This window comes from Pseudonaja textilis, chromosome 3 (genome assembly GCF_049901715.1).
Source record: "Pseudonaja textilis isolate UNSWEBS1 chromosome 3, rPseTex1.2, whole genome shotgun sequence".
NCBI classification, from domain to species: Eukaryota; Metazoa; Chordata; class Lepidosauria; order Squamata; family Elapidae; genus Pseudonaja; species Pseudonaja textilis.
The window spans coordinates 166,733,369-166,759,218 of record NC_141992.1 but is presented as its reverse complement, the minus strand read 5'-3'; the positions used below and the strand labels follow the sequence as shown (position 1 = coordinate 166,759,218).

Genomic DNA, 25,850 nt, shown 5'->3' with positions numbered 1-25,850 from the left:
ATATTGCTGGATCGCTCTCTTTTTAGTTGTACTTAAAACAGATCTGGAGAGTGTCGCGAACGCTGTGCTGGGTCGCCTGCTTTGGGGATCGGGCCAAGGCTTTCAGTCCATCCACACCTCTCCCATCCCCCAGCTCCGCTCCGGGCTAAGGAGCCCGACGCCGGGCTAGCCCGCTTGGAAGGTGCACAGGGGGCTTTTCCGTGCCGCTTGCTCTGCGAAGCTCTACGTGGCTCGGTAGCGCCGGTGCCTCCGCAGCAGAAAGCCCGCCCGCCGGCCCGCTTCTTGACAGGGCGCGCTCAGCTGCATCTCTCCCCCCCCACCCCCGACACACAGCTGTTTATGCACATGCCGCAGGATCCTTCATTTGCATACCAAAATTGCTTGCCAGCAAAGGTGGCCTCCGACCAGCCAGCCCAAGGCTGACTTCGATTGTTCGCATGTTCAAACCAATAAGGACGAGAGACTAGCTGTGGTTTGCATTAAGAATAAACAAAAGGGGACGAGTCGCAAGGCGGGGTGTGTTGTTGGGGAGTGGTGGGGGGGGGGGAGGAAGGCGGAAAAGCCTTCGGGCTAGATTGGGGCAGACCTCCAAGCCTGGGCCAAGGTAGAGGCAATGAGCGAGCGCCGACGAGGCTTCGGCTGTTTCTTTGTCTACTCTTCAGCGATCGTATCTGCGGCCGCGTTTGCGGAGAGCCGGAGAGCGAGCGAGCGAGCGAAAGGGCGCCTTGGTTTGCTTGAGAGAGCATTTGAGCGGGAACTTAGGCGCGCGCCGATTTGGGAACTGGGTGCTGCTGCAGACGGACCCCTCAGTGCCACTTCCGACTTTAAGCCTTCCTGGGAAAGTCCTCGTTGGCTGTTTTCAATTTCGCTCTGGAGACCCGAAGGCCCCCCTCCCCGCCCCTCCCGCCGCCGCCGCCGCCGCCACCTCACTCTCTCCTTTGCCTCACACAGACGCTTGGCAAGCACAGCCCGTGGCGGCGGCGGCGGCGGCAGCAGAAGTCACCCTCACCCGCTCCTCGCTCTAAACGCGAAATTGTCCTCCAGAGCGAGTCACGGCGCTTCTAGGCTGCTCTTGAAGTGGGTCGGGGGTTACTGGTTTATTTTGTTCTTTTTCAATCAGCACAGGCTGTTGAGCTTTTAAAACCAAAACGATGTGAGCAACACTGGTTGGTTCACGTGAAGGGAGTACCTAACCCTGGTGGATGCTGCAAAGCTGTTCGCTGTAAGTACATACCTGTCTGTTTCGAAAACTGCATGGATTTGACAACAACTGTCTCTTCTTGTAAAACGGTGAGAGAAGCCCCCCCCCCAAACACACACACAATTGTTTTTGGCCCGACTGAAGCTTTATAAGGAAGTCATCCGCAAAAATGCCCTATGTGGCAAAAACAAGTTTTCCAAGCAACTAAGTGATCCGCCACCATGGGATCATATGCACGTTTCTCCCCCCTCCCCATTCCTGTTAATACCTAATATACGTCACAAAAAATTTTGCAGTAAAATTTGGCTGAACTTCCTCTTTATGTAGACGTCGTTCAAGTCAGATGTTCTGTGCTTCTAAAGTATTTATTTTGTTAAATTTGCTTGATATGACTGTTTAGTTTTCTCAAGTGTTGCGGGTCACTGAAAATAAATAACCCAGTGATGAGTGATTTTTTAAAAAGATCCTTGAATTGGTGAAAGACAATTCAGAAGGAAAGAAAATAAATTTGGAGGAAGGATGTGTGGCAGAAATTTTGACAGCTTATTCTAAGGAGGAAATCCTGGAGAAATTGCTGAGCATTAAAGGATGACTTTATCAAGCTACCTGACATATTTATAACATAAAACCTTTGGTATTTCTGGAAACTAAATGCTTACAATTAACTAGCATTAATATACCACTGTATTTATATGAAGCTTCTGAATTTCATCATTCATAAAAAATGTAAGTTTCATTTTTGACCTATTTTATAAATGCTACCAGATGTTTAAAACACCCAAACCATAATCATGTTAAATAAGCCTCAGATAACAAAGTGCACTTTACAAGGAAAATGATAAAATATGAATTCAGAGTTTGAATAATATTTAAACCAGCTAAATATATTTTTCTGCAAAAGAAAAACTGACAAATTTTAAGAATAGCATTCTAGAAATTATGTTTTATTTCTATTTACATTTTTCTTTAAAGGACACCCTATACTATTCATCTTAATATTGCTCATTTTTTCCTATTTTTCTGAAAGAATTATAGTTTATGTTAATCCATGTCACAATATTGTTCAAAACAAAATATGTATTATTCAAATCTTGTACTATTTGGGTAGTACTCCCTTTAAATGACCTTTCTTATACTTTTGGAAGCTGAATCCTGCACAGTGACAGATTTATAAAACAAGCCATTGTTTCATTTTTCATAAATACAGCAGGGAAGTGCATGATTCCAAATGGCAGAGAAAAAAATGGAAGAATGGCTTGTTTTTGATGTTTTTGGGATTATTCATTGAAGTAAAAAAGATACCTGATTCAAGAGCAGAGACTATATATATTTATCAAAAGATAGATTCATTCTGTACAAATCAACATATTTTATTTTGACTTCTATATCTATTTCAGAAACCTAGTCTTCAGTTTTATGTTTGAGTCATATGTCAATATATTTCATTAAAAATGCCAATATCTGTTGGGTGAAGATTCAATACTAGTTAAAAATCAATTTTAATGATTCATGCACTTTTGATACATGCATTCTAAAGTAATTTTTAAGTTACTCCATGTTTGAAACCGGCAACTTTTGTGACTCCTGTAAGTCAACCTTTTTTTTATTTATTTAAAAGGGGAATATTTGAAAAAAGTAACTAAAAGAACTCTGGGGATTTAGATTATAACTGGCTGAATATAATTTATTAATTCAAATATGAGCTTTACAGTATTTTTTAAAAAAATACCTTTTGGTTAGAAGAAATGTTTTAAATTATAAATTCCTTTTTATAAGAATTGCTTCTAGCAATTTTTAAAAAGTCTGGAAAACCAATCATTTAGACAAGTACCTTCACTTTACTTGCTCTGTGCTGCTGAGATTTAGAAACCCTTCCCATTTACAGTTTACTTTTCACGGAACATTATTAAGTTTCTGGCTTCATACATGATTTTCTGTCAGATGCTTTTGATTTGTAATTTACCAAAGTATAATAAACAGTGCAAAAGTCATGAATTTTCTTCTGCATCCTGAGCTCTGTGGTAGGGAAAATGTGATAAAATGTGTACCTTAAGTTCTGTTTGATGAACTCTTAAAGCAAGTTTGCCTTCTGGAAATAATTTCTGGGGTTGAAGAGCATGGTATTAACAGATTTAATGTGGCTATTCATTGGATTGTTAGAGTACTATGTGAGGTTTAACAAAATGAGAGAGACAAATTGAATATCAACAAAACCTACATCTGTAAAGAATTATGAAGTTAATTAGAAAAAAAAGACCAACTGAAAAGATTTTATAAGGTGGTCACAATTTGGTATTATTTGTGAAGATATTTGGCAGTGCACTTTTATGCAGGCCTGTTCACAAGTAAACTTTACAGAGCTGCATGACTCTATTATCATCATCCTAATTGTCATTGTAATTTTACTAAATGAAGTTTAAAATTACATCATGTTTTAGGAAGAATTAAAAATCAGATTTGCAATTTATTCATTTATATTCAGTTCTTGAATCATGATCATGTAATGATTACTTATATGGCAAAGAAGTTCCAGATTTTGCCTTTTTTTCAAAACTTATTGGTCTGATTACACAACTTGATTTTTGCATATTGCAATAATCCTATCTTCCATTTTTAGTGCATCAATTCTGCAGTTGATTCTAATTATTGCTGCAAACATCTGCTTTATGGAATGATTTGAGTAGTAAAACTATTATTTTGAACAGCTTACACTTTCTCAGTAAGATTTTAAGCTACAGTAGATGTATATTAATTGAAATACTAATAAGTATCATTCATCCATGTGTTATTCTCTATAAATTGGTCATCATACTGCAATCACTCCCTACAGTGTAATTTTGCATCCCTCATAGTCCTCCAAAAACATGTGAAGTATAGCATTTTGTAAATTATAACTAATGTCACCAACATCTGTGTCTAATTGTTGCTTGCATTTGCATTCTTGAGAGTAGATTTATTTTTCCTATATACTATGTGGATTCATTGACCAATCTAATAGGAGATTAGTAGTTTTAAAGTTATTTTGATTAAAGAATTATTTTTAAATAGTATAATGAATAACACGTGACTTAAATAATCCTTAATAGGCAAAGGATTGCAACTGAAGTATGACACGAAAATGAAGATCTTACAAATGAACTCTCACAGTTTCTATAATATTAAAAGATATGCAAATATTTGTATTATATATGGTATCATATGTAATTCTAGCGTACAAAAGACACATATTGTAATATTGTACATGATTAGCACATTATATATATTAAATATAATACAAAATATAAATATATATTATAGAAGTTCATTTAAAATACTAAAATAACTATTCTTAACAGATAGTTTTAAGCATGCTACTTTCCCATCTATAATTTATTCAAAGTATATTCAAGAAGTGTGAGAGAACATATCCTAGAGGGGCAGTTTTGAGTATTAGAGTAAAACGTTCTCATTTAACACTTACATCTTTTTTAAAAATCTTGAAAGAATATGGCTTAGTTGTTGCAAACATACACTTGATATTTGAATTAGCTTTTTATGGTCTCATGCGGCATTTTAAAACAGCACAAGAAAAATATTGTAGTTGTTCTATCTCTGTTACAGCATTCTTTTTGCCCTTATGTGTAACATCATATGTTGTCTGGCTGCTTATAGGAGTGGTGTGTGCTTTCTAAAGTAGTAATTCTGTCTAAGATTAAAAATAACAAAAACTACAAACACATAAGTGAGATTTGCTTAGATGACTTTTATGGCACTTAAAATGCTTCATCTCTCTTGTCTTTGTTCTGTGATCATCTAGGAAATGTCAGTTCAGGTTGGGTGGAATTCTGAATTCAGATTTTTTAAGATAATACATGCCATAGCTGGAGAAGTTTTGTTTGTACTTTCAAGCAAGCAGCGGATCTTTACCTGAGATATATCACCTGCTCTTTAGAAACAATTTTCTGTCAAGTCTGTTCTTAAATACAGTTTATTTACAAGTTATTTTGAAAATTAAAAGCTAATCTACATTATATAAATCCAAAAATATCTTGATTTTTTTTAAAGAAAAGTTAATTGTCTTGAAGGATAATATTCATTGAGAACATATAGTAGCTTATTTAGCAAACCATTTTTGTATGTGCGATTCATATTTTAAAAGACTGCATAAAGTTCATTTTTCTGAGGCATGTATGGTTATTTTTAGCTTAATTTAGATTAGTGGAGGAGTGCGCAGATTGAAGGCTAAATAATTTCTGGCCCAGTTAGACATGAAGAAACTTCACAGATGAATTATAGAAGTATAACATAGCTGTATTTTACACGCTTAGCACTGACTTGAAATCTTTTAAAACGATCTGAAGTCTGAACTTTAAAACATAAATTGGGTGAAAAGATAAAAAGTAATTTGCTAGGCATAAAAGACTGTAAAGAGTTAAAGAGTGGGAGGAAGATATATTTCAGTTAGTGATAATAAAAGCTGGCTGATAGATCTTTAGAGGGTGTTGGAGTGTTAGAGCGTCTTTCCTTAAAATTGCTTGCTCTGGTTAATAGCTTCCTTACCTAGGCACTTCTTCCTAAACTACTCTAGGAAGACAGCTTTACATGTTGATTGGGGGAGGGGTAATGCAGTGTGCAGCTGTCATAGACAAGTGATGAATCACTATCCCGTCATTTGGCTGCCTTCCCCATGACATGGGCAGGAGGGGGATAGACCTGCTGGAGGAAACAACAGTTGAAGCTTCAATTTAAACACAATATGTCTTTCACCGAAGTACTGTCCCCCTCCTCTTTAGGTTAAAAAACAGCATTACGATCTCCAGGAAAATTTCTTTGTTTTGTTAGGTTAAGACCTGACATGAACATAGGATAACATAGATTTCTGTTTGTGTCCCTGGTTTGCAGGTGTAAAAATCCCAAGTCAGTTCAGATGTTGCTGCTTCATCCTTTCCCAGGTAAGGTTAAAATTTTTAGAAAGTCGCTTTTCTATGGAAAGAAAAGCTTAGAATGAAGTTGTGTTTGTTTACTTCAAGTGGCAAATATACAAATGAGATTTGTTTCTTAATTTTAAACTGGAGAAATATTTTCACTCTTTGGAAAATACTTTAGATATTCTAAAATGATGATTAAAAATACTTTTCTGAATTAAAAAAATATTCAGTTGGTTGGATATTTTTAATCAGTGATACAGAATCTTGTACATAAGTTGGAAAACTAGTGCATTTTAAATATAAGTTTGGTAAACAGAACCATTGTCAAAATAATTTATTACAAGAAAGCAGTTGTTGAAAACTAAATACATAATAATGAATTTTGAAAAATATGCTTCTTTGCATGGATTTGACAGAATATGAAGTAAGTCTGGAAAGATTCAGTTCAGTTGCATTATTGAACTTTGTTTACCTATAAGTATAATTTCAGATAGTATTTTACAAAAAAAAAAAAAATTCTCCAAGCAAATTTGAAAATCCAAACTAGTAAGTTTATTAGCATTTTGGAAAATCTAGAATTGATAGCAATGATATTTTCATATCATAAATATGAATAAAGTATTCTAACACTATTTCTTTATTCAAAAACTATTTTTATTTCAGAATGTGTGTTTTGACTATTGCCTAACTGATATATATTATACAAAGCACAATTTATTATAAAAAGTGGTATATTTAAGAATGTTAGTATTTTACTAAAGCATAGTTAAAGGAGAAAATATTGGCAATTTTGTACTTAGCTCAGTTTTTATTTTATTTAAGTGACAGTTCAAGTACCGCAAAGTGCTAAGTATATTAATGCTAGAACCATTCATTGGGCATTGGTCTTATCCTTTTTCAGGGGGCACACTTTATGTAATCCACAAAGCAAACATGAGAACAGACATAATAATAATGTAATGCTGCATTTGTTTCAATAGAAACAGAGGAACAGTTAAGTAGTTTGCTAGAGTAAACACATACATCAGGAATATCTCATTCCTTGTCAGTAGTCTGTAGGTAGGTTCAACTATTGCTTAAAGTGTTTTCTTTGGTTTGGAGACCCATGACATTGTAATTGGGTGGTCAATTATATGCAAGCAAGCAGTGTTACTTTGGGTACTCACTTTTTAATGTGCTATTATTGCCTCTGACATCAAAATTTATACATTATAATACATGGGTATATTATAAGAAGTAACTTGTTTTTGCTATGTTAAGATTCTCATTAGACATTAATGCTTTGTGTATGGAAAGGTGCAAAACTCCTTACCTAGGAATAAGATCCATTGGATTTTATTTCTTACAGACTTTCCAAAGCTATAAATATATGTAGATTTGTACTTACAGAAATGATTATGTGTTTGCGGTAGAAAAATTAATTGTAGACATAACATGTGAAAAGTCTTGAATTGTTTTTCTATAGTTAAATTTCTTTCTTTCCTTAGGTCTATGGAAATGCAGGATTTAGCCACCCCACATAGCCGTCTGAGTGCTGGCAGTGAGTCTCCTAATGGTCCACAACTTGATAATTCTCACCTAAATAATAATTCCATGACACCCAATGGCACAGAAGGTTAGTTCCTGATTGTGTATGTTGCCTATGATACATATATAGAAACATCATTATATAATTTACAAACAGTATGACATTTTGTATGAGGCCTTACCATTTTTACATTTACATTTGGGCTTTACTATTTGAATGAAAGTGGAGAACATAATGCTGGAATGTTTCTCCAGTTCTCTACATAAAGGCTAGGGATGACTAACCTTTTCATCTAGCTGTTTATTTATTTGCTGATTTTAAGCAGCAGCTTTGTTTTGGCATCTGAAAGTTACTATTATGACTTTCAGGTTTAGCATCTTGGAAACCAGACTTCTTTAGTAGATATGCAAGAATGTTAACTAGATAAATTCTGCTACTGTATATGTTTTTTAATGAATATAAGGTGGTGCTAGAGACAAATTATATTAGTGGTTTATTTATAGATGTTTTGAAGCTTGCTATCAGTAATGTTTCAGGATTTGTTTTATCTTGCATATTCATTTACATGGTTAATTTGCCACTGAATGAAATATTTAATATAAATGAAAAAAAATAGTATGAAAATGTGCAAAATTGCAGTTTAATATGTTAAAATGCATAAGAACATGGTACTATAGGAGATAGCGTTCCAATATGCATTGAATGAGGATATTAGCATAGCAATCTTTTAGGAAAACTACACATACAATAAGTTGTATAGAACAAATTAACAATTTCCTTTGAAATATTTCAAAAAAGGTAATAGGCAAATTTAACTTTTTTATAAGAAAGTTTAGTATATTAAAATAAAAACTTGTACATAGTATACTGCATTCCTTTAAGAGAGAGATACCATCCACTGATCATTGTCATCCCCCTTCTCGCAACTATCTTTACTCTCAGATTTAATTAAAAATGACTTGGAGATACATAGAAGGACATCTAAATGAGTCAGACCGCTACTTTAAAAAATCTTTCAATTTGGCATACTATATATATATATATATGATGAGTATAAGTATGATGATAACTATTATATTCTGGAGTTAACAACTTTAATTAATGAAGCCTACAAGGATTATTCTTCTTTCTAAACAAACCTATCAGGATGTTAAATTAAAATTATTTTAATGCAACAATTCCAAGTAATTGAGAGAAGGAACAGAGCAAATGCCTTATCAATTTAAAAGGAATAAAACTTTTTTGATGGATATTATATACATGTGATTCTGTGCCATATATGGAAAACTACTAGCATTTTATTTTCTTTGCAATTTTCCTTTAGGTGACATGACTCTGCTCAGCACTGCAGACTGGTTGTTAAATGTTAATACACAGACCACTGCAGGTTTGTGTAGCTAAGATGAATGCAAAATTGCTAGCATGCGTTTTAAGATTTGCAAAGTTGTAAGATGCTGACTATTGTTTGTTAGTGATGTTAGTTAACTTTATTGAAAGGTAATTAATTCACAGTAGTATGTATAGGTAGTTGAAGTAAGCTCTATTGATTGCTACAGGATTTTCATATGTGCCTAATATAGAAAAACATACAGTGGCATATAGTGAGAGTTGCTTTATCTCCTTAAAATTAATTTGATACTTGTTTAGAGGAGTTTCCTTTCCTATTTTGACAAGGATTTGGAAGACACTCAGCTTTTTAAGACAGACAGATAATATTCATTTTTAAATAATAATGTTGGATTTGAACAAAGCATTTGTGGAAACGCAATCCATATTTTGTTCTTATTTGCTTCATGTGAATTTATAGTGTAAGAGGTTAGGGATAAACCTATTTAGTTTATATGAAAACAATACAGAGTTGACAAAAAAAATCAACTCTTGATGACTATATCTCTCTAATTTTTCTTATCCACACAATATTCAGATGGTTTTTCATTCCTTTCTTCCATGATATTTCTTCCAATTCTCTGCCTATAGCCTTGTGAGTTTTTGGTGGTCATCCAAGTACTAGTTTGGTCCAACCATACCTAGCTTTCAGGAGTTAGCTAAAATCAGTGTTTGCGTTCTTGCTATAGGTAAAATAAGAAGAGTGATTGAATAATCAGGTCATTGCTAGTTAATGATGAGTAAATAATTTGTGTAATGTCTTAATAGAAATGCAATGTTAGAGTATATGGAAGAAAGAAATTTGAGTTTCTATAGGTATTTTTTTGCATGTTATAAAACTGATCTCAGACCAAAGTTATACTGCTGTTGAATATGTTTGGATTTTATACAATCTAAAGTGTTTTAAGTGATTTAACAGAGGAATATGAAACTACTCTGTTTCAAACCTGTATTCTTTCATTCCTTTCAAATGTACTGCAAGATATTATTCTGTGTTATTCTTTTTATATCAAGGTATCTTGAGTTAGGTGGAAGAAAAAAAATACTGTGTTATAGTCCAAATTATTCCTATAACATTCTTAGGAAACTGAAGTTACAATATGTAGTGTGTACTGCCCTGGGAATAAACTCACAGGACTCAATCAGACTCACTTGTGCATAGGAGTTTAGAGTAAATCATAATATCTGAATGTCACATGGCAACTGCAGAGAACATTTTCTTAGCCTGTTCATAAATATGTTTATTTAGAAGGAAGTCAAGACCACATTGATAGGACTTGACATAAATTGCTTCGGTATAACTTATGTTTGAGACATTTATGTATTTGTAAGTTTTAACTTGAAGTAATTGAAACTCATTCATACTTTAATTACTGAGAATTTATTGTACATCAGATCTACGCTCCTTGAACTTATAGCAAGAAAAGATTTATAACTTTGGTTTATTACTTCTATATTTTCCCTTCTCATATATTTTTCCAGGTTAAAATGTATTATAGAAAACTAACGCTTAATTGGAGTTGGTGGAGGTATTTAGATTCCTCACGAGAAAAAAATTATTCAATTGTAATTTTCTATATATAGTGTGAACCCATGATTGGTATAGAAAACTTTAACTATTTAAATAGTTGGAGTTTCAGTGTAGAAGTTAGTATGAGAGAGATGACTGGCAGGTTAACCTAAGTACAGTGGGAATTATGCACCCTGCATTTTGAGTCTGAATTTATAATGTAAAACCATTTGAGGATCACAGCAGACTCCACTTCCACTGTTATGGAAGGAGAAACACACTAAAGATTTCTTTATCCTCTCTAGAGTATATCAATTTTCTTCAAAGGCAAACTTGGTCATAGTAAAGATTTAAAATGGTTAACTAGTTGACATTAGACACTGATTTTGGATTACTGTAACAAAAATGATGATTTCATATACTTTAAATGTTGCAATTGCACCATAGCATTGGTATTATTCTTTTTATTGTGCACCTGCTTACGTAGCATCATTCTTAGAAATACCACACACAATCTAACATTGGAAGTAGATATCTTTTACAGGGCAAATACAGTACCCTAAAAGTCTAGCTTTATGGATTATTTTCAGCAACAAGTGCTGTTTACAGAGGAGACAATTTCAGAAGAGGGATTTTGCTTTAGGTAAAATTATTTGAAACAACTAGGTGATTTTGGACATCAGTCCAAAAATACGTAATGTGTATGCATAGGTGATTTTTTTTTTGTGGAGGAAAGAGATAATGAATGGTTACGCAAAAACAGTCTTTTGGTAAGAAATATGCTAGTGGAAAAAAGTAGCAGTTTTAGAACAATAACATGCTGGTTTAAGCTTATTGGATAAAGTTATAAAGACCATATGGGCAGTTTCTACAGGTGAAACACCAGTTCAGTTTATTTTCTAAAACATCGCAAAGTGAGAATTGCCTAGAAGGCCTATAGTGCAATTGGAAGAGGAGCAAAAAATGTATTGCAGTTATTGCTGTTAGTATTTTTTGCATTTTTCATCCTTACACTGAAAACCAAAGTATTCTGGTATTAAACATTAGCAATAATTATTTACAAAGTATTCTGCTATTAAACATTAGCAATAATTATTTAGGGTGTATGTTAACTTTAAGCTACTGTGGTCCACTTTGAACCTGGGTAAACAGTTTTATTATAAGCAAGAAATGCATCTTGAATTCCTGACTAAAGGTACATGAAGCTGTATTTTGTTGCATATTTTAGAAATGGGAGCATTGATATTTGTTTTATTGATGAATGTAGATATTTGAAGTTATTTTTTCTAAATATGGATATATTTATTATCTTGTTTCTTATTGTCCAGTGCAGAACCATCTGCTGAAATTAAAATTGCAATTACATATTTTGTCATGCTATTCATATCCATAATTAAATCACCTTGATAATATAATGGATAAATAAAAGTCTATCTACTTTATTATATTTGTACTCTGCTATAACATTTTTATAGAAGAATTAATAGAAAATAAGTTGCAGCTGTGAATTATTTACAGATGAAGCACAATACTAATGACTTTGTGGCAATGCAACCATTGACAAAACTTTTCAAAATTATATCCTTAAATAAAATGCAAATAATAGTAAAGTATACATATTTTCTAATAGTAGGCCAAACCAAAATTTCTGAAAATGACTTTTTTTTTTGAGAATTGGTTACACTTATATATTTATGTATTAATAGAAAATAGGAAAGAAAAAATTATTTACGGAGTGTTAGATGTACTAGCAAGCTATAACCAGTATCTTCATACCATTATAAAGAATAACAAGTTTATTATATCTGAAGCTTTTGATAGATCATCCATGAAAGGTTGTTGAGAGGAGGAAAAGAGAGGAAAATGGAAAAATAAGGGATAAAAATAATTATTTATAGATGATGATTATAAACAAAACTATAATTATGTGTAAAACAGATATTACAGAGTAGTAAGAGTTTGAATATACATTTTAACATAAACCATATTGACTGATGAAACCAATATGCAGGTTTTACTGAGTATTTTGAATTTGAGCCCAAATCTCAAAGCTTAGTATCCATTTGGAGTCTGTCTGGTTTGTAACATATTGCTATTGCTTACTGGTGGTACATTTTCTCTGGGATTTCAGAATTATATACTGTACATGAAAATAATCCTTTATTTTATCCTAATTATAATAATCCTGTTAAGAAGATTGGGTTGAGAGTGAGAGTGAGACTGAATGACTTCAAATCAACCAATGAATTTCAATGGCTATGATGACCTGTGTCTCAGTCCTCCTAACCCAACCACCATAACTACCATATTACACCGTTCAATACATCCAAGATATTTGTCCATATTTTGCCAGCACTGGAATGTTATTCTTGGATGTATCATTCAAATATCACATACATCTCTGTGAAAATACTACATCATCTTTTCCCTGCAGAGATCAAGTAATGTTAAAATGAGGTGTCTCTGATCCTCTTCAAGAACCTAACTGCAGAAATATAATAAAATATTATAGTTTAAGGTATGCTTAATTCCCTAGAACAGTGGTTCCCAAAGTGGGCAGTTCCTTCCCCATGACCGCCTCTTTCATCATCCCACGGCTGTGACTTTACTTTCACCCCCAGGCTGGCTGCCAGGGAAGGCAAGCCAGGGCTAAGCCATTGTTGTCGCTGGACTCCCCGCCAGCCCACGTTGCCCTTGTCACGAATGCTTGCAGCCGCTGCATGTTTTTTCTGGTGCGGCTGCAGTCCAGCCACACCAAAAAAACCATGCGGCGTCTGGAGACTTTTTGCAGCAAAAATTATCAACATCTAGCTTTGCTCTGCTTCTCCAATGCGCCACCACAGCCACATTCTAGGCGCCGGCCATGCAGGCTCGCCCCATTGACTGCTACACCAATCTGCTTGGCTGCAGACATTTGTGACAAGGGCGACGTGGTCTGGTGGGGAGCCCAGAGACAATAACGGCTCATCCCTGGCTTGCCTTCCCTGGCAGCCAGCCATGGGAGGAAGGTAAAGTCGCGACTGTGGGATGATGAAAGAGGCGGTCGTGCGGGAGGAAATGGGGATATTAAGGGCGGGGGCTTCTGAAATGGGATCCAGGGAGATGCAGGATTAGCCCAGGCCTTTGACAGATCAGGCCACACCTGCCTGGGCAGAAAATAGGTAGATAGGTTAAGGAAAGGATAGAGAGAGGGGGAAAGAGAGAAAGAAGAGACAAGGAAAAAAAAGGGAAAGGGAAAGAAAAAGGGAGAGAAAGGAAGAAAAGGGATACAAAAAGAAGTGGGGATGGAAGGAAGGAACAGAGAAAGAAAGAAAGAAAGAAAGAAAGAAAGAAAGAAAGAAAGAAAGAAAGAAAGAAAGAAAGAAAGAAAGAGAAAGAGGGAGGAGAAAGTGAATGAGATATCTAGTCCAACCACTTGCTCCAGCAGGTTAGAAGAGAGAGTGTGTGTGCATGGCTGTCAAAACTTCAAAAACAGGTCAAGTAGTTCTGGGGAGGTCAGTCATAAATTAAAACACTTGCTAAGCAACAGGCCATTAAGCGAGGACCACTTATATTTGGTTTGCCAGTACATGGCTACCTGGCCACGCCCACCCAGTCACATGACACCAAACCATGCACATCCAGTCACATGGCCGCCATGACCACCCAGTCACATGACCACCAAGCCACGACCACAAATTAGGCCACGCCCACAGAACCAGTTGTTACGAAATTTGAATCCCACCCTTGGGTGCGGGCACTTAGGATGAGTTTATAGCACCAAGGGGGCGGTGGACTGAAAAAGTTTGGGAACCAATGCCCTAGAAGTAAACCAAAAGAAAATTTGAAAACATTTCTTTAGAACTTTTCAACGGATGGATGAACGGAGGAAGGAAGGAGGAAGGAACAGAGAGAGGGGGGGAATATAAATAAATAGATTCACTTACATATCTAATATGACTCAGTGACAGTCTTCTGCTAGGATTCATAGGTTTTAATAAGAAAAAATATTGCCTATTTACAATAGGTAATTGCCTACTAACAGACCTGTTTCTTCTGGAATTTAAAGCCATCTGCTTTAAATCTGCTCCCTAATTTAAAATTATTACAGAATGATAACATTCTTATACTAGAGCATTGTTTTTATCCTCTCCTCTGAAATTATTGAAATCTTGTTCTATAATTCACAGCATTTCAATGCATTAAGTATAGAGCAGATAAATAATTTGAGATGTTCCATGTCAGATATGTTACTTTTTAAAGTGATGAAAGATCTGTTGCTTTTAATAAAGCAATAAATGTCTGTGATATCATATTCTTTTGCTTTTACTACTAATAAAAAATGTTACTTAGGGAGGATTATGGTAGCATTGAAAAAAATCTGCTAGAGTTTTAGACTTTGTGTAGCTGTTTAATGGCAAAAGCAAGAAATGCAGTTTCTCCAATTCTCTGATTTCAGTGCTGACTGAATTTTTCAGCTTCAGCTATTTCCATCAAAAATCCTTATTTTTATAAATATTCACACACTTTGTTTTCTATATATTTAAAATACAACAATATTCTAAATATTTAACAAATTAAATGGATTAAAGAAATATTTGCTTTTATCTTTAGTTTAAAATGATGAATAATTGATCCTGAAACACAAAAATTTACTGGTACCACCAATGTGATGTGAATGTGATGTTTACATAGTGAAACAGACATCATAATAATCTATATATTTCAGTCTGGATACATTAAATACTTTTTATGAAGAGTCTGGTGGGGTTATTCATGACATACATGGTTTTGGATTGATCTTAAATTTAGAAATACAATTTACTTATTTTGATGACCGTCACATATTAAGAGATAAGGAATCTGCTCATCAGATACTATGCCACCATAACCTATTTTTGAATACTATTTAAATCATGTTTTTGTGTGTGTGTGTGCGCGTGTGTACATACACACATATAGTTAAAGCATAATTAAAGGGTTAAGTTTTGTAATCCAAATCTTGATTAAATTGTTTTAATTGCTTTGGTTATAAAATTCTGTTTCTGTTCAAATATACTTGATGCTAACCCTTATGAATATCCAGTACTGGCCACAGAAGTATCCATTCCAGGTCTTCCATCTGGCTAGCACTGCTATATTCACAGAATTTTAGAGTTTGTTAGTTTTAAATGTGCTTTGTAGGATTTTTTAAAAATAATTGGATTAAATATTATGTATATTTGTACAAATATAAATATTTGGCCTTACATAGAATTTATCTTCATTTTGGAGCTGATCAAAATATTAAAATATGGGATATACAGCTTTCTATCATTCAAGCAGTGCATTCAATGCATATGTAAATCCTCAATCAAGAATTAAAAGCAAAAAGAGAGTGAAAGAGATCTCATCCCCATGCCCTATGGTGCTGTCCTCTGGGAATTGTAAGAGTACTTAAAAGAATCACTTCACTGCTCCTATTTTTAATATCTTCTTGTCTGTATGTAAAATAGTTGGTACTGGGAATATGTTTTTGTTCATTCTTCTCATTGTTAGTGGTTAATGATTTAAATAAATAGGGAAAGGGACTAAAGCAAGGGTTTACCAAAACTGATCAAAATCCAAACCTGAAAGGAATTTTGGGACCATAATATTTCTCATGTAACGTATAAAGCATTGTAGATACATATATAAAATAAAAATTCTCTGACATTAATATTTTCATGGTAGAAGTATGAGAATCTACTGAAAGTATTAGATTATTGTGTGAATAAGTATCAGGATATTTTAAATAAGAGCTTGTCAGTTTTGTACAGACTGGATTGAAAAATGAAAATCATTTGTTTGTTCGAATCATAAATATTGAATTGAAAATATATATGTGTGTGTGTGAAATACCACCCACACATCATCACAAAATCTCCAGAATTGTAAAGCCTACAAACTTGAAATTTGGCACGTATGTTCCTCTTGGCTTCTAGGTGCTCACAGAAAGGATTTTTTGAAATGACTATCAGAGCATTAATATTTTGTATATTATTATTAACACGCTCTGAAGCTAAGGAGTTCTACTCCTCATCTTCACCTAAAAATAAATCTGTTCCAAATGCAAAACACAAGCAGAGGAGAGGAGTTTTAGTTGCAGTTTTAGTTTCACAGCAGCAACCAGCTTTAGTGCAGAACAATTGAGCTAAGCCACGACCAGGCTCCTTGCTGTCTCCTCGCTCACGCAGCAAATACTGTTTCACTTTCCAAACAGCCCTCAACTCTCTCACACACTGACAGGACGCTGGCCAGATGAATACCGATGGACGCTGGTAGGCAGAGGCAGAATTTTTTCCCCTTATTTTCCTCTCCAAAAACTAACCCTGACCACATAGTTTCGTCGCAAAGCACGAGTATCAAGCTAGTATTTTTATAAAATAAAATAAATGGCAAATTATAAAGAAATATTTAGATTTAATCAACTTTCAACTAAATAAACTTTTTTCTCTATAAAACATTTTGTATATTTTATAAAGAATGTAACAATTTCATTTGTTATAAGAAAGAAAACAAAAATGTAGCATACAAATCAGAAAACACTTGGCACTATATGTGCTATTTTACAGTACTCATTTGTTAACTTCATGAGTTAACTTCATTCATCTCTAAAATAGCTAATTTTGCTTGTCTGGTTCTTTATTATTTGCTGTGCTTCTATAAGCAAATTTGTTAATATTGGGAGGAGGGAGGGAGAGAGGGTCTCAATTTTGTCATTACATTACATTACATATTGGCACTCAAAAGAAGGTAGCTGTACATTTTGTAAGTGTATAATTCCAAAACAAATTTTACACACACACACACACACACACACACACACCTCTGTATTATGAAATAAATGTAACAGATGTGTCTTGGGATACAGTTTTCTTTTTTCATAAAATAATTTTCATAACTTTTTAGGTTGCTACATATAGAACTCATCCACACACCTGCTTTAAAGACATCTGGTTGCTATCTTGGTGTTTAACTATGTGTTACATCATTGTGTAGCATGTGCCCAATCTTCATTTGACTTCCATTGTTATACACCTCTTGTATATGATAGTCTAGATTTAGATTAGGCCCACACATGTATCTTAACAACAAGCAGAAATTATGCCTGACAGTTTGTTCTGGGGAAGAGAGCATTTGTTTTTTTATTAAAGTATCACATTCTGGAGGTAATTATGTCTGCGGTGTGTTTGCTCTGACCCTAGTCTGATTTAGGTCCTGTTTGCTTAAGAAAACTGTTGAATATATAATTAGCATAAAGCATAGTTTGATCTTTATCAAATGTTTGTGTGTGTGTGCGTGTGCATGCACGTGTTTGTAAGTGTGTGATGTAGTAACCATTGTAACAAGATCAGGATAAACGGGATAAAATTAAGATAAAGGGAATACAATATTCTAAGATCATGTTAGATTTGGAAAGGGGAATAATTGGCAATATAGGAAAAATATAGTCAAAGCTAGGCAAAATTCCTGGAGTGATTGAATAAGGTTTCCATTTGCTCAAATAGTGGAGTTTTTAAAATGTGGTACAAGTGGTTTTTGTACACATTTGCTGCATTCCAAAGCATATTTTTCTTTGTAGTAAAGAATGCATGTTGAAATGACTTAAAATATCTTTCTGTTTTCATTCTTGAGACTGCTTTGAGACTATGTCATTTTGCTGCCAACTTTAGAGAATTATTCCAAGCTCTTATTCCTATATCATACACTTTTAATTGCAGCAATTGTAATGTGCAGCAAAACAATTTTTTCTCTTTTTGTTAATGCTTGTGTGTGCGCCAAGCAATCTAAGAAAGCAATAACGTATACATGTATATTGTATATATTAATTTTTTCCATTTGTCTTCATGATGTTGGGTGACTAAGGCTTTCCTTAATAGTAGGAAAATATAAATATTTGAATATAAAAAAGCCCAGCTTCATATTTTACAAAGGTGTCGTATTCTGTTCACTTTCTTAGCTCAGTTTGGTATTGGTAGAAATAAAGTAACTACTGCTTCTTCTACCTTATATACTGTCAAAAAACAGTGTAAATTGTTTAACATTTTATAGGTGCTTGAAGCCTATAAAAGGACTTTTATCATGTCATGCAATTTGAGGGAGGAAAACTCTTCTAAATAAGTTAAATTCTTATGGTGATTGGCTTCATTTGTCAGTTCCCATAAGCATTTGGATCCTTGACAGTCAATAAAGCTATAAAAACAATTCCTCAGGATTGAATAAAACGCTTTGTAACCAGCCAGTAGAAATAGGAGATTCTCCCATGAACTGTTCAGAGCATCCAGAAGTGGGAGGTGCTTCAGTCTCTTCTGGAAAGGCTGGGCTTAAAACTCCGGGACGCCCCTCCTCCATGGGACACCTCCCCAGCGTCCCCCAGTTTTAGCTCAGCCTTCGTGGTAAGAGTCTGTGCACTCCCTAACTGGAACGGTTTTCTGATTCAGCTAGTCAAAATTTAGGTTTGCTTTTGGGTTAATTTGGCTTGTAAATTTTTCCCCAATTAATTTGCCGATTTCAAGGCTTGTGGCTCTATTAGGTCATCCCCCCGATCAGTTTGAGAGCAGTTTTTTGTGGCTGGCGGAGCCTGCCACTCCGCAGGCAGCATGAGACGGCCGCTTCAGGCAATTAGCTTATCTAATTCCCCGATCGTCTTATCTCTGCGATGTTGGCGGAGTGCTCGCAGCCGCGGCTCACTTCTCCTTGCCGTTTCGACTGACAGGATCATTTATCTGACAATTTAGAGAGTCAGCAGCAGCGGCTCGTTAAACTGCTCAGGCAATTAACATCGGAGATTCTGCCTTCCCGCCATTTTCAATGGCTGGCTTCAAGTTCACACCTAAATATCACAGGCGCCATTCCCTGCTGGTTTCCCTTCTTGGGGACCGGGGCAGGTACCTTCCCACTCCACTTCCCTGGCATTATTTCTCTTTTATCTTGCTGGCATTGGATAAGCAGGCTAGTCCTTAAACAAGAATTTTTTTCTTTTTGCAATTGCTTTTGGATCATTACATTGGAGTGAAGCTGCAAGTGCCATTTCAAACAGCAGGATGTTTTTGACAGGAAAGGATCCATCCAGGCCCTGTATAACTGGTTTCCCTTGTTGGGGACCAGGGATCCAGAATATTTCTTGCTTGGAGCGCTTGGGGGTTTCCCTTGTTGGGGACCTTTAGATACTGTTTCCCATATACACAGTTTTACATGTCGATATAGGCATGTATATGTATATGTATGTATGTATGTATATATATTTGTATGTATATATATATATGTGTGTGTGTGTGTGTGTGTATAGATATATATAGAGAGAGACTTACACTCCTGGAGAAGCGTTCTACTTTCAACCACAAGAGTAGGCATCACTACTACTACTACTACTAATAATAATAGTAATAATAATAACAATAATAATAGTAACAATAACAATATTTTTTTAAAAAAAATTAAAGTTAGAGGCATGAGAATCAGTCCTCCACAATGGAAGGTGACAACGTCTTCCGCTCCAAGACAAATAAGTCCTGAGATAAGTCAGTGGGCTCCCAAAAGGCCTCTAAGGCAGCAGATAAGGATGCCCATAGATGGCACCAAGCCTTGGAAAGGCAGTTGCAGAAACGGGCCAGGGAGGTGGACAAGATGGCTATGACACAACAATTGGATCAGGGCCCAAGTACATTGTTGGGGCCCTTGGACTTATCCACCCAGCCCAGACATACTATTTCTGGACAGCCTCCCATAGGCATATCTCTTCCAATGAGCACTGCCTGGCGAATCCCAGAGGCAACCTTCACCCCTACGGCCGTCGGTTTAAGATAGGAGGAAGGATTACCTGAGACTATTCCCATCGAAATGAGGCAATGGATGGAGATGGCCATACAAAAGGGCATTGCGGCTGGAGTTCAGTAATCCATCCAGACCAGACACTTTTCGGCTACTTCAGAAGCAGGATCCCTGTCTGCTCGATCCTTTGTGCATATGGGACATCATCAAATTCAGGTATTCCCCAGTATTCCTGACATACAAGTCCAGGATCTTCGGGAGGAGGTGGAATTAGATGACCAGGATGTTCCCATGGAGGTGGGGTCGATCCATCAGATAGACTTGAGGTTGTCAGAGGCTGACCCACTAGAATGAGGAATGTCGGATGACGAAGGCCTCATTCCGGACCAACCTACCTTTTCTGTCCTTTTTCGTCCGCACCTCTTTAAATCTTTACTGTTCAAAGCAAAGAACACCACTAAACTAGGCACATCAAGCCCTCATCCATTGTCAACAGAGTCTCAGGACAAATCTGAGGATCTAATATTCTCACAACCGGCTAATGAGGCAGAAACTATTCCTGTCCCTCATATGTTTGCTGAATTAGTACAAAATCAATGGGCATCAGCAGCATCCTACCCAGCCCCAACAGGATACGATAAACGATATTATAATTTGGCACCAGAGTTTTCAAATTTTCTCAAAACACCGGAGGTGGATGAGCCCATTGTGGCACTGGCCTCTCCTTCAACCTTTCCCAATGAGGCCGAGGAAGCCCTGAAACCAGAGGAAAAGAGAGCAGAGTTGGCACTCTGTAGGGAGCATGTTTCTGATGCTTGGGCCATTAGTGCAGCTACAGCTGCATCCTTTTTTACACGGTCCTCCCTACAATGGCTCTTCCACTTGAGGGATATATTGCTGGCATCAAATGTCAGAGTCCACCAGGACATTGCTAAGATTATTGCAGGGACAGAATTCTCCGCCAGTGCCACATTTAATGCAGTCAAATTCTCGTCTAGAGCCATAGCATCTCACGTATCAGCACGGAGACTGCTATGGCTCAGACATTGGTAGGCGGATACCAAGCATAAATGCAAGCTGGCATCAGCCCCACTATCGGGGGATAAATTATTTGGCAGTGTCTTGGAGCCCCTGCTTATTGAGAATAGAAACAAGAAAAAAGTGCTTCCCCCTCTTTTTTGGAGGTCTGAAAACAGAACACCCCAGTCGTTTTGAAGGGGTTCCTTTCGGCCCTACTATCAAGGTCCATACGTTCCCAGATCGCAGAGAACATCAGGCTACAGGCCCAGTTTTAGACAGGATAGGTCGGAATCTTCCAATAGAGGTCAGCGGGGAGGCCAAAACAGAAGAAACCCCAGAGGTACCGGAGGCCGATTTTTTTCGTCGCCCCAAGTGAGTCCTTGAAAGCAGCTCGCATTGGAGGGCAGCTAAAATTGTTTGCTGATCAATGGGACAGCTCCACCTCTGATGCGTGGGTCAGGAACTCTGTTAGGTTTGGCGCTAGAGTTTCAATCCTCCCCCCGAACTTTTTCATTAGGAGCCCAAGGTCCACAGACCCCATTAAACGAGCGTTGATGCAGGAGGCTATCGATCATCTTCTGCATATTCGGGCCATTAGAGAGGTCCCATCTGAACAACGGGGTCAAGGCTGTTACTCTCTATTGTTTGTGTTCCCAAAGAGTTCGGTGGGCTAGAGGGAAATTCTGGACCTCAAACATCTGAACAGATCATTGGTTTATCGAAAATTCAAGATGACTACTCTCCAGTCCATTCTGCTCAGCATCAGAGAGAACGATGTCCTGACCTCTATAGATCCGACAGAGGCTTATCTACATATATCAATTAGACCTGCTCACCACAAATATCTTAGATTTTGCTATTGTGATCGGCAGTACGAATATATCGCCCTACCATTTGGTCTGGCTTCGGCCCCTAGGACTTTTACCAAGGCCCTAGCGGCTTTGGCTGCCTCCCTCAGGATAAAATCTATTCGTTTAGAATGTTATCTGGATGGTATTTTAATTTTGTCATCTTCCAGACATCAAGCAAATTTGGATACCAAGATTACTCTGGAGACCCTTCCAGGTCACGGCTTTTCCATAAATTGGGATAAAAGCCATTTGATCCCTCAACTAGGTTAGTTCATTTAGGGGCAGTGATAGGTACCGCGGAGGGCAAGATTTCTCTCTCTCAGGACAGGTTGAATAGTATCCAGTCTTTGGCCAGAGAGATCAGAGCCTTAAAGAGGGTTTCCCTGGCAGTTCTGTCTCAACTGTTAGGGAAACTGATTTCTTGTATTTCCATTGTGCCTTGGGCTCGATTCCATTCTAGAAATCTGCAATGGTTCCTGCTACCTTTCCAGCGATTTGAAAGAGCCACTTCCAACGTCTGGATAAAGGTACCGCACAATGTTCCCCGATCGCTCCACTGGTGGTCAGAAAACACGATAAACAAGGGGTGTCCTTTCAAGGAACCTTGCAGGGCAACGATCACAACCAATGCCAGCCTGGGGGGATGGGGAGCTCACTTCCAATCCCACACTGCACAGGGAATTTGGACTATTTCCGAACAATCACAAAGCATCAACCTGTTGGAGCTGTGAGCAGTTCATCTGGTGTTATGCAGTTTTCTACCCCTTTTCCAATCATGCCACATTCTGGTCTTGACAGACACAACCAAGGCCCATGTAAATAGACAGGGGGGTACCCACTCCAAACTTCTGATGCTGGAGACAGCCAGGTTGTTCAAGTGGGCCGAGGCCAATCTGTTTTCGCTCAAGGTAGAGCACATAGCAGGGGCCTTAAACATACAAGCGGACTGGCTCAGCAGGGCCACGATAGATCAGACAGAGTGGCACCTACACCCGTCTTTCTTCCAGGAAGCAGTGCGGAGGTTTGGGCAACCGGTGATCGATCTATTTGCCTCTCCCCTCAACGCCTAATTGCCCCAATATATTTCAAGGTACCCGACTCAGGGAGCGGAGGCCATCAACGCCCTGCGATGTCAGTGGCCTCCCGGACTTCTGTATGCGTTTCCTCCACTCCCTATAATACCCAGATTGATCCAGAAGTTATTGGAGGAACGAGCTGAATTTATATTGGTCGCCCCTTACTGGCCCAGGCGAACGTGGTTCGCGGACTTACAGGACCTGTCAAGAGAACAACCGTGGAAAATTCCACCGTCGAGAGTTTCCCTCTCGCAAGGGCCGGTACTTGACCCAGATCCACAATGGCTTAGCCTAGCCGTATGGAGTTGAGCGGAGCTGTTTAAGGACCCAACAGATTTCAGAGGATGCCATTGCCTCCATACAAGCATCCAGACAGTCATCAACAAATCGTATATACGAGGCCACATGATCCGTTTTCTGTCGCTGTTGCCGGAGGTCCAAGATCGAGCCAACCGCCCCATCAGTAGGACAATTATTGGACTTTTTACAGGAGGGGTAGACAAAGGGCCTATCTCCAAATACTTTATGCAGACAGGTGGCGGCCTTAGCCTCGGTGATATCCTGGGGTGACCTTCGTTCCATAGCGCACCATCCACATATCCGCAGCTTTCTTAAGGCAAACTTACGATCTCCTGTAATTCACCTCTATCCTACTTGGGAGCTCAACAAGGTGTTAACCGCACTTACAACTGGCCTGTTTGAGCCTTTAAGAACCTCTAGTCTCAAATTCCTGCCATATAAGGTGGTCTTCTTAATTGTGATCACATCAGCAAGGAGGATTTCTGAATTGGCAGCATTGTCGATGAGAAAGGATCTGTGCGTGTTTCATGCAGACAGAGTGGTTCTCAGATTGGATCTGTCGTTCACCCCTAAAGTAAATTCAGTCTTCCACAGAGCGCAGGAGTTGGTGCTTCCAAAATTTTGTCCGAAACCATCTCATAGACTGGAGCATCAATGGCATCAACTTGACGTTTGAAGGGTGTTAAGCATCTCTCTAGACCTCATGGCGGCATTTCGAAAATCTGAAGCTCTATTCCTATCCTTCAACCCATCCATTTTAGGACACAAGGTGTCGTCGACAACCATTGGTAGATGGTTCAGAGCCACCATAGCTTATAGTTACAAATGCCAGTCCATCTCAGTTCCTAAGGGCATTACAGCCCACTCAACAAGGAGTGCGGCAACATCAGCAGCATGGGCTACACGGGCTTCCATAGACGAAATTTGCAGACCGGCAACTTGGGCTTCACCATCGCCCTTTGTCAGAAATTATAAAATTGATGGCTATGCCTCAGCAGACGCTTCATTTGGCAGAAGAGTTCTGCAGAGGATCCACAGAGTTTAGGAGTGGATTTCGATCCAGACGGAGTCCCTCCCTAAGGACAGGCCAAACTTTGGTATGTCCCACTTCTGGATGCTCTGAACAGCTCATGGGAGAAAGGGCGTTGGTACTTACTTAATATGCCTGTTCTCTGTGAGCTGTGAAGAGCATCCAACCCCACCCATTTCTTTCTGTCTGGTGGGGTTCCGTTCTGGTCAGGGATCTAGATTAGGTGATGAGTCCCGGACTTTGGCACTCAGTCTTGGCAAAACTGGGGGATGCTAGGGAGGTGTCCCATGGAGGAGGAGGAGCGTCCTGGAGTTTTAGGCCCAGCCTTTCTAGAAGAGACTGAAGCACCTCCCACTTCTGGATGCTCTTCACAGCTCACAGAGAACAGGTGTATCAGGTAAGTACCAGCGCCCTTTTCATTCTAAGGGGAAGTACAATATATACGTTAGTAATTGAAAAAGAGAGAAAGATAACTATAGTTAACACTACTTATGTACAGAGAAAGTACCTACAGCTTTTCTCTTTAAAAGGACATCTTTAGAAATTCTTACCTTTATACTGATTTATTATATTCCACATATATAATACATTCTATGTTAACTATCAAATTGACTTTTTTGTATATTTTCTTTATATATGCAACAACTTTTAATGTAAGATAGTGACAACATCTATTTTAATGTGTTTTAGTTTGAATAACTAAATAAATAAATGATCTTGTCCCGTCACAATATAAACTGCACTACAATTAGGAGAAGAGCTTTAAAACAGGAATAAAGAATAGAACAGAACAAAACAAAACAAAATGGAAATGACTTTGGAAGTCTTCTAGTCCTCCAAGGTCCCTTCTTTAACTTATGCCATCACCTCATAGAATAGGGAAGGTTCTTGTCTGAAATCCTTAAAAGCACCTGTTGATCAAATGGTGTCAAATTGCTTGTATTAGAAGAAGCCTGCAACATATAAGGAATTAAAGTAGTCTGGTTTCTAATTACAATGTAATATATGTTCATTAGGTAAAAACATGGCAAAGAGATTAAAAGATGAAAAATAAAATTATACAATTGGATGGATTCATTAATATCAGATTTGAGAATATTGATTATCTTCTATGTTCATCACTTTTGATATTTCTCTAGAAAAATAATATATGATTTAACTAATTATTAATGAATTATATACTCATTTTTAACTTAAGCACTTCTGCAGTCTGTATTTTATAAATGCACTTGTTGTGATTTGTGATGTGTTGCATTTTTGTATGTGATCC

At 37.2% G+C, this 25,850-nt stretch overlaps 1 protein-coding gene across 26 annotated transcripts in view; it reads left to right on the top strand.

Annotated features, from left to right (window-relative positions):
* The first annotated feature begins 563 nt into the window (after positions 1–563).
* The window catches only part of EYA1 (EYA transcriptional coactivator and phosphatase 1), a 95,916-nt gene continuing 70,629 nt past the window's right edge, over positions 564–25,850 (top strand). For 4 of the 26 annotated variants that reach the window (XM_087931367.1, XM_087931357.1, XM_087931362.1 and 1 more), the window contains exons 1-4: positions 567–1,222; positions 6,083–6,132; positions 7,596–7,723; positions 8,961–9,023. In XM_087931367.1, coding sequence (XP_087787493.1) covers positions 7,600–7,723; positions 8,961–9,023 — 187 coding nt within the window. In that variant the 5' untranslated portion in view covers positions 567–1,222; positions 6,083–6,132; positions 7,596–7,599. Of the gene's footprint in view, positions 1,223–1,594; positions 1,928–5,849; positions 5,974–6,082; positions 6,133–7,595; positions 7,724–8,960; positions 9,024–25,850 lie in introns of those variants that run through there. The other 22 variants (XM_026706094.2, XM_026706093.2, XM_087931358.1 and 19 more) reach the window with 14 other exon arrangements.